The sequence below is a fragment of the Apium graveolens genome, chromosome 4 (genome assembly GCF_009905375.1).
Source record: "Apium graveolens cultivar Ventura chromosome 4, ASM990537v1, whole genome shotgun sequence".
NCBI classification, from domain to species: domain Eukaryota; kingdom Viridiplantae; phylum Streptophyta; class Magnoliopsida; order Apiales; family Apiaceae; genus Apium; species Apium graveolens.
This window is the reverse complement of record NC_133650.1, coordinates 96515233-96525321: the sequence shown is the minus strand read 5'-3', so window position 1 is coordinate 96525321 and position 10089 is coordinate 96515233. Positions and strand designations below refer to the sequence as shown.

General features: G+C 34.5%; 2 protein-coding genes across 2 annotated transcripts; both read left to right on the top strand.

The window, feature by feature from the left end:
- The first annotated feature begins 2735 nt into the window (after positions 1-2735).
- On the top strand, positions 2736-5564 carry LOC141718467 (UDP-glucose 6-dehydrogenase 5). Its single transcript, XM_074520853.1, has 2 exons — positions 2736-2956; positions 3794-5564. Exon 2 carries the CDS (start codon positions 3814-3816, stop codon positions 5254-5256), a length of 1443 nt encoding a protein of 480 aa, XP_074376954.1. The 5' UTR covers positions 2736-2956; positions 3794-3813; the 3' UTR covers positions 5257-5564.
- Positions 5565-7421: 1857 nt separating this feature from the next.
- Positions 7422-9472, top strand: LOC141716822 (zinc finger protein ZAT9-like). Its single transcript, XM_074519000.1, has one exon. The coding sequence runs from the start codon at positions 7957-7959 to the stop codon at positions 9268-9270; it is 1314 nt and encodes a 437-aa protein (XP_074375101.1). The 5' UTR covers positions 7422-7956; the 3' UTR covers positions 9271-9472.
- Positions 9473-10089: the final 617 nt, after the last annotated feature.

Here is a 10089-nt window from a genome sequence, read left to right as displayed (position 1 = left end):
TTGAAACTTGAGGTTTAAAATAATGATCTTGGCTTGAAATCATTACAAAAGGAGTGATAATCTATTAATCTTACAATATTTAATAATATTAATTTTAACAAAATAAATGTGTTTACTTATTAGTTTGTATACTATAAAATATATTCTATTATATATATAGTGAGGTTTGCGGTTGCGGTTGTGATTTTTAAAAATTCAACACCGCTTCCAAATCGCAAATAAGCGATTATTAAAATTTATATCCGCAACCAACCTGCGTTTGGCGATTATCCGTGCGAGCGGTTAATGCGGTTGAGCGGTTTGCCTATACACCCCTAGTAAGAACTGTCTGCTCAAAACTATTTAGCGTCTCATCTTTTGTACGAGTTGATATCATCCAAGAATAAAATGAGAAAACAATGGTGTTGTAAAGAATAAAACCTTTAGCGAGTTTGAATGAACTTTGACTTTGTGATAGTTTCTTCGATTAGATATAGCATACAACAGGTAGAGAATTCTTCTTGAATATTTTCCTAATTAAGCATATCGACTTTATTAGCAAAATTTTAGATATGTTCAACCTTGAAATGTTCGATCATTTGCGAAAATGGTTATATATTCAACACTATTCTGACTCGTTCAGCTTTCATGATTATGTCCTTTTCATCCATGTAACATCGTCATGATTTGCAAGAGTTATTACAAGGAACAGATCTAATTGTGACCGACCAGCAACGACCGCATCTAATAGCCGAAAGCTACGAGCGAATGATTTCAGCCGCTGATGTAATTCACTTATAATCTGGTCTAAACAACACACCTGTGACACCTGTAGCAATAACATTATCAGCGAATACTTAACAACGACCGTACCCGTCGCGAAGGCGAGTCGGCATCGCCTGGCCTGTTGTCCCCGTGCCAGCGACTAAATTAACGAATATTTTTCTATCGCTAAAATAAACGACGAAAATAAAGAACGATTGTCGTTGCTAATAAAGATGGCCAACTTTTGCTACTAATATTCGTTGTTACTTTTGAGACTAATGCGTAATTATTATTTTTGGTCGCTAAAGAGTGTGACAAATGTTAACTACCAACGAAAATCAGTCATATCTACGGTCGCTAATGTCTGCTCAATAAACGACTAGAACCAACTACTGAATTTTGTCTTAGATACTAAATATTTTGATTACTATATTTTTCTTTTATTTTTACATTTTTACCAAAATATTCACATATATGTTGTTTTTCTAACATATACATTTAAAATTAATACAAACACTATCCGAACAGATTTGCAACAAATATAAATATTTTTTTAAAATGAATCTAAATAATTTGAATAGAATTCTAAAATATGAAATTTACGTCGTCTTAAAAAACTAAGAAGACCATCATATATTCTAGTTTCCCCAGTATAAAAATACAAGCTAGAAACATAAACATGACCGTAACACATTTAATATGGTTAACTCGATCATAATAACGTGCTCCCTGTACTTAAAAGTAAAATATATAAGTTAAATATTCATGAGATATAAACATCGAAATTTACTCCTACAGAAATTTTCTAAATTTTTTACAAAATTGAATTTGAAACTTCATGAAAAATTCAATTTTAAATTAATGAATAGGTTTGTTAGTTTAGTTAAGGAGCATGCTCATTGACGTTATTCTTTGTAATACTATGAAAATAGAGATATAGAAGGAACTTATCATTGCGTCGTTTTCTTGATGTTGAAAATTCATCTATTAGTATAAAAGAACTGTATATTTTTATATTTTTATGAGTTATATTTATATTCATCAAATGAAACAAGTGAATTAGAAAAAATATCCGTTAATTGTTCACGAGTTTGTAAAAGAGTTGTTATTCATTTACGGATTGAACATTCTTTAATTTATTCATTAATGTAATAAGTATGAATTTTAGCATTCAATTATCATAACCTTCTCATGTTTTTGCATTTAATTTTAATATAAACATTTCGAGATTTGGAAGATATCATGCTTTCGTGAAAGAGCAAATATATTAACTTTCTTATTTTGAAGAGTATTAATTATACTTATGTAAATCATTCAAAACATAAATAAATACATAGAAGTATATTTAAGAAAATTTATCTATTTATTGCCCAATTTTATGAATTCAATTTATCAATTAATATTTAATCGCGATATTTAGGGTTGTTGTTTAACTTACATGTTAAATTTTTACTTTTGTTTACATGAAATAATCGGCGTCGAATAACTTAGTGTTGCTTGTGAACATGGTCGTAAATGATATTAATGAGTTGTATTATGAGTAGACACGTTCGTAAACAATGATTTTTATTAGTAAGCCATATTCAAATAAATATTTTCATACTAATAAAATTCGAGTACGAATTCAACAAATTTTAACCATAATTATTTAAAAATATGACTCATTTACGATTGTAATATAATATCACACTGAAATATCGTACTTAAGTTATTTGCGTAGAAAGTGCATGAAATATTGTAGTGTAATTATTTGCGTAAAGGTGCATGGTGATGAATATTAGAAATCAAAATCAATTGTTTGAAATAGTGATCAAGGATTAATCGGTAAAAAAGAATTCAATTGAATCAGTTATAAAATAAATTTATTTATAGAAATAAATCTTGAAAAATCATTAAAATTTTACAACACATGAGGAAGGAAGGTAGGTAAAACGTGCGTTAGACAAGGGTTGAGGCATTCACATCAGTGTGAAGGGAAGGAGTAGATCTCAAAAAACACAAAACTAAAGCAGAGGCAACAACTATATAAACCCCTGTCTCCGCATTCTAAGTAATCTCTCCATTCGTTCTCTTGTTTGATACATTTTACTCGCTCTTCTCTTCATTTACACCCACAAAATTATCCCCCTCAGATCTCCTCTCTTTAATCTTATATTTCTCTCCCACCCCCTCTCTCCTTCACTCTACGTACATCTCTTTCTCGCCCCCCCAGGTAATCTTCCCTTCATCATTCTCATTCAACTTTTTTTTAATTTACTTACATATACATAGATACATAGATATATCTGTATGCAATTCATTTAGGTTTATTGTGTGCATGCATCTTTATTTAGATCCCTTAATTGTACCCTGTTTCTATATGATCCCTCTTGAGTCTTGAATTATTTATGCTTTTTTCGCAATTTTATGATTGATCTGTACGAATTATTTATCTTTATATAGAATTGGCGACGTTGATCAATTGATGGATCAGCTGAATTCAGCTAGATCATTGCTTTTGTTTCACCATAATGCAAAATTTTACATTTTTTGCTGGCCCATTGATTTATTGCTACCGATCTGAATTGCTGTGTGTTAAGTAACTGCATTTTGGTAGATTGTTTTAGTTTTCTTGATAGTCTTCTTAAAGGTTTTGTTTTTGTTCATGAATCTGGTTATTTGCGATCGGATGTATTGAATTATGTGTTTGTAACTATGTTTTTCGATATTTATTCATCATGCCTTTATAAGTAATTGACTTTAAGGACGATGATTTGATCATAAGGAATTCATTTACGGTGTAAAATGATTAGTGCAGATCATATCTGTGTCATGCTTCCCGATATGGCATGTGGCTATAATGTCATGTTAGATATACAGGACAACTCATGTGCAGTAAATTTATAAATGATCAAGTCATAGAAAATGTGATTTGAAGTTGTCCATGCTTTTCTTCGTTTTTTTTTTAATTTTGATTTAGCATTTGTGGTAATGTGATTTAATGGATATATTTCTACGGGAATGTTTATTGCACTAGTAAATTCTGATGCTTTGAATCGTGTTCACGCAGGCTAAAAATTAGAAGGAAATATGGTGAAGATATGTTGCATCGGTGCTGGGTATGTTGGAGGCCCTACCATGGCGGTAATAGCACTTAAGTGCCCTAACATCGAGGTGGCTGTTGTTGATATTTCTGAGCCTCGCATAACAGCTTGGAACAGTGATCAACTCCCCATCTATGAGCCAGGTCTTGATGATGTTGTGAAGCAGTGCAGAGGCAAGAATCTGTTCTTCAGCAATGATGTGGAGAAACATGTGTGCGAAGCTGATATAGTGTTTGTCTCTGTCAACACCCCGACCAAAACTCGGGGTCTTGGAGCTGGCAAAGCAGCTGATCTGACATACTGGGAGAGTGCTGCTCGCATGATCGCTGATGTGTCCAAATCGGACAAGATCGTGGTCGAGAAATCAACAGTCCCTGTCAAAACAGCTGAAGCCATTGAGAAAATCTTGACCCATAACAGCAAGGGGATCAATTACCAAATTCTTTCAAACCCAGAATTTCTTGCTGAGGGGACTGCAATAGATGATCTTTTCCAACCTGACCGTGTTCTCATTGGAGGCCGGGAAACCCCAGGAGGCCAGAAGGCAATCCAAGCATTGAAGAATGTTTATGCCCAATGGGTTCCAGAAGATCGCATTCTTACCACCAATTTATGGTCTGCAGAGCTTTCAAAGCTTGCTGCCAATGCTTTCTTGGCACAGAGAATCTCTTCTGTTAATGCCATGTCTGCTCTTTGTGAGGCTACTGGTGCAAATGTTTCTGAGGTATCATATGCTGTTGGTAAGGATACAAGAATAGGCCCCAAGTTTCTGAACGCTAGTGTTGGTTTTGGTGGTTCTTGCTTTCAAAAGGATATTCTGAACCTGGTTTATATATGTGAGTGCAATGGCCTTCCAGAGGTTGCAGAATACTGGAAGCAAGTCATTAAGATCAATGACTATCAGAAGAGTCGTTTTGTGAATCGTGTTGTTGCCTCCATGTTCAACACGGTGTCGGGCAAGAAAGTTTCCATCTTGGGATTTGCTTTCAAGAAAGATACAGGTGATACAAGAGAAACACCGGCCATTGATGTTTGCAAGGGTTTGTTGGCTGATAAGGCCCAAATTAGCATCTATGACCCTCAAGTGACTGAAGAACAGATGCAGAGGGACCTTTCAATGAACAAATTTGACTGGGACCATCCTCGTCACCTTCAGCCAATGAGCCCAACTGCTGGGAAGCAAGTGAGTGTTGTGTGGGATGCTTATGCAGCAACAAAAGATGCCCATGCTGTTTGCATTCTGACTGAGTGGGATGAGTTCAAGACACTCGACTACCAAAAGATATACGATAACATGCAAAAACCTGCCTTTCTCTTTGATGGTAGAAATGTTGTTGATGTCGAGAAGTGTAGAGAGATTGGCTTCATCGTGTACTCCATTGGTAAGCCACTTGATGCCTGGCTGAAGGATATGCCCGCCGTTGCTTAAAATAAAGTACCTGCAGATGAGTGGCTTGTCATTGCTTCATTTGCGTTGCTTAGCTGGAACCAAAATTAATTGTCATGAAGCAGTGGAGCTCTGATTATTTGCTGTGTTTTTTTTTGCTGATGGATTTTACCATATTTTAGTTCAGCGATGTTTTTTTTTTGTGTTTTATGGATACTGTTATGTGATGTTATTCTTGTTGGTCACGGACCTGTTCTGTTTTTGTTTAAAAGAGTTAAAGCTTTCATTATGGAGAACTTCTTCGGGGCTTACATGCTAGAGTTGCGAATACAAGTTGCCCATTCTGTTCTCCCCTTGAGGCATTTGAATGTCAACATCTGATATACAAATTTATATTTCAATAATTTAAGTTTAGTGTAAAATGCATTATGCATTCCCCAGAAGATGATGATTGATAAATATCATAATTTCATTCATATCAACCCTGTTAAAACTTAAAATTAATTGAATGTTTAACGAAAATCGTTTTAGAGGATGCAAACTGTCTAGAAACCTCAATCTGGATGTTGCAAACTGCCTGCAACCAAGACAGTATCCTTTAATGCAAATTAGGATATGCCGCGATTGCAAATTGCATTTTACCTCTAATTCTAGTGTGAAAGTAAAATTTGTTGATGAAAATTTATTTGCCATGTGCTCCTGGAAACTTATAACTAGCTTACTGATCAAAGTTACTTATCAAGCAAATATCTGTATTCTGTAGACCGTCATATTGGTTTTTAGAGAAAAATGTAAAATTAGCTAATTTGACTACGATTATATATTTAACTCCGTGGTTTCTTAATTTTAGTAGAAATGGAATAAAAAAAAGTCATTTTTGGTTAAGAAATGGAAAAATTATGACTCAAAATATCACTTCTTCACGTTAAATTGTGTAGCCTTGAAAAATTAAGTAAAACATTATATAATGTAGTATTTTGCTTATTTTTTTAAAAAAAATTATAACACTATTTCATGTACCTTTATGATGCCAAAACGTTACAAGTGTTTTGATCGGTGTTTTAAAAATCGGTCTAGGCGGCGCTTATGCGCTAGGCGGTGATAAAACGCTCCGACTCGGACCTAGGCGGTGATTTAGGCGTTTTTTCAAAAAATCGGGTCAAAATCGGGATTAGGCGGGCTAGGCGGTCAAAAATGGGTCCTAGGCAGGCTAGGCGGAAATAATTAAAAATTTTTTTTTTTTTATGTTTTTATAATTTTAATTCATTAATTTCATAATTTCACACAAATCATGTCAATTTCTAATATAAAGTATTGGTAAGAAATAACAAGTAATCTAATAAATTTATTTTCTCACTTAAAATATAAAAATAACATATTATAATTAATGTAAAAGTGTGAATTAAAATATAGTTAATATTGTAAACTCAATAGTTAGTATATAACGCATGTCAAATGTATATATATTGTTTAATACCATTCTAATTTCTTTTTTCAAAAAATATTTGACATATTGATTATTATATAATTATAAAAATTAAAAAATAAAATTTATATTCTTTTGATTAATGTTCCGATTAATCGGTCCGATTAATCTCCGACTTGCCGATTAATCTCTCGAAGGTACCCTCGCCGCCCTGACACGCCTAGCGATTTCTGGAACACTGGTTTTGATATCAAAATCCTACTCTATGTAACTTTTTGCACATTAGAAAAAAAATGTATAATTATGTAACGTTTTGAAGTAATATTTTCAACAATTATCTTTAAAAAAGACATTTTAGACTTTTCCCCCCATTGTTTTCTATAATCTGTTGCTTACTTCAAATAATTATATCGTAATGTGAGGGGAGATCATCTAAATTGAAAATATTTGTTTAGATTTTTAAATCATAAATTTGTAGACTCTTTAAAACCAACTCTGAGAAGTAAAATGATGTTTTTCGATTAAAATTTAAATTAAGGAAAAAAAATACTCCTGAGCATGTAATTAAATTCACCCGGGTACATAAACATATGGGATTAAGTATTTAAAGTTAACTTTGGATAATTATTTAAAAATAAGTCATCTTTCAATACAAAATGAAGGTTTTTTTAAATGCGGCGATTAATTTAATTATAAAAAATGCCATTAATATTATATATGAAAGCAAAATTTGAAATAATCATGGCCAATAGAAGGAACGGAAGCACGTGGCCCTTAATTGCTACCCATGCAAAAGCTTCTCCAATATAAAACAGCTTGCTCATTATTAATTCACACCGGAGCAAGAGTAATTGAGCCCCTAATTACACACACCATATACATATATACATACACATATATTGAGAGAGCGAGAGAGAGAGATTGAGAGAGAGGGAGAGAGAGTTGTTACTTGTTCTGCGTGTAATGACGCCTCAAGAATTGCTTTTAACATTGAAATAGTGAGATACGGAGTTGAGAGAGACTTAAAATCTTATTCTTGCTAAAACCCATTTTTCACAATATTGTTTTGTGGGGTTTTCTTGATTCATTTCAGAACCAGCAATTTTAATTGCTTCTTACTTTCTTCAAATTCTGTAAGCTCTGTTCATTAAAAAGCCTTAAAGTTTCTAAATTGGGCCTGATCAATTCATTAACTCTCTCTTCTTTCTCTGTGAATGTAATAAAGAATCAGCGTGTCTAAGATTGTGGGTGATTGTGTTTTTGCTTTTTGTGACTTTTTCTTTTCTTGAATCACAGAGGTTTTGTTTCTTGATTTTATGATGATGGAAAAAGATCAAGAACTTAAGTTCTTGTGCAGGTTTTGTAATAAGGGTTTTGTTAGTGGTAATTGTTTAGGGGGTCACATGAGGGGTCATTTAGCTTTAATTTCTGCAGAGAAATGTGGAGAGAATTGTGATGCTGGTTTGGGTTCTGAAGAAGATGATTTGAGTACTGAAATTAAAGTTTCAGTTTTTTCGGAAATCGATGTTGAGCCTAGTTATGGATTGAGAGAGAATCCCAAGAAATCTTGGAGGTTTTCGGATTTGGATATGGTACATGAATGTAAGAAATGTGGCAGGGAGTTTCCGTCATTGAAATCTTTAGCGGTTCATATGAGAAGTCATTTCATTAGAAGAAGGGAAGTAGAAACTGCAATTTGTAAAGAATGTGGGAAGATTTTTGGTTCATTGAAAGCTTTGTTTGGACACATGAGATGTCATCCTAAGCAATCAAGGGTTTCTACTGAACTGTCTTGCTGTGAATTTGTTTCTCCAATTCGGAAGAAACGATCAAGAACTTGGTATAGTAAGATGGCTCCAATTCTTTCAGAGTCTTGTTGTGATGTGAGTGAATCATCAGCTATTTTTGGTAATGAGATTGATGAAGTTACTGAAGCAGCTACCAGTTTGATGATTATGTCTAGGGGGTATGAAGGTGAAATGGTTGTTGAAGACAATGATTTGGGGTTGGAGAAGTTGAATTCAGGCAAGAAGAGTAAGTTGGTTGATCAAGATTTTGAGTTGGAGGGGAAATCGTGTGATGGGTACATTCAATCTGCTCCTGATGATACTGAGGTTTTGAAGGATTGTGGGAGAAATGGCAAATTTAGATGCGTGACATGTGAGAAGGTCTTTCACTCTATCCAGGCACTTAATGGCCACCAGCGCATTCATAGAAAATATGGTAACTGCACTGAGCTGAAGTTGGACAGATGTAGAGAGCTTACTCAGACAAGCTTTCTGTCAGTTCCAGTGGTTGATTCGGAGCTGGAAAGCAAGAAGAATCTGCTGGAGAAGGAAACTGGAGTTGGGGTAAGAAGTTGTGATGATGTGAAAAAGAGCAACTGCTATGAGTGCTCTACCTGCTTTAAGGTTTTCAAATCAGGTCAAGCTTTAGGTGGTCACAAGAGGGCTCATTACTCTGCCCCAAACGAAACCAGAGTCAAAGAGACCATGTTGATGAACTTAGAGCTTCAACATCACATTGATATCCCTGCAATCCTCAAGGGAGTGCCTGCAAGTGATGTTGATTTGAAGCCATGGTGGAGTGGAAACAACCACGAGTTGGAGCCACAGGGAATCATCAACTGATGTGAACATTTTTACAATTCTGCTAATTGTTTTCAGACAATTTTAGCAAGTGTAGAGAGCTAGGACAGTTGATTACAAATTTGCAATATAATGTGTTTGATAGTTTCTCTCGTTACTTGTATCGGCATAGTTAAGTTTGAATCATGATGAGACACCTAGATGTATGAATATGAGGATGGTGATGATCTTTTTCATTTGTGAATTTGCACAGCTAGTGAATATTTTCATTTGTGCTAATATGAAATTGATTCAACTACTATGACCTCAAGCTCTGTATTATGTAATCTATGTACTTGATAGTTTGCATACAATGTAATCTATGTACTTGATAGTTTGCATACAATGTAATCTGTACTGTTTGCATATATAAATTAATAACTCCAAATCTCCCGCGCTTTTCTCCTCCTACCCGGACTCGGATACATTTTGTACATAAATGAAGACGTGTGAGGTTTAACCGTGAATGTGGTTCCTGCAAAACTGCAAAATAGAATCAGAGGGGTAGCGTCACCGCGGCACCTCCGGCATAAGAATGAGATACGGTTTTGGAGAAGTGTTGAATGATAGGAGAATCCAAAAAGTAACCCCCAAACACCTTTTTGGGGACCTTTTATAAGGATTCCAATTAGGGTTTTAGGGGTTTCTACCAATTCATCTGGACCATAGGAAGAATCTGGAACTTGGGCATTTGGACACTCATACAAAGAGCACGTGTCCAGGTGTCCTGTGCTTGTTGGAGCGTCTTGATTTTATCCCACTTGGACATCTCGGATGAGGACACATCTTCAGGAGCATTGTGTCATATGGCGTGTGGCGGTA

Excerpts from the sequence above, each read along its gene's own strand:
- LOC141716822 (XM_074519000.1), top strand. The coding sequence starts at position 7,957 with ATGATGATGGAAAAAGATCAAGAACTTAAGTTCTTGTGCAGGTTTTGT.
- LOC141718467 (XM_074520853.1), top strand. The coding sequence starts at position 3,814 with ATGGTGAAGATATGTTGCATCGGTGCTGGGTATGTTGGAGGCCCTACC.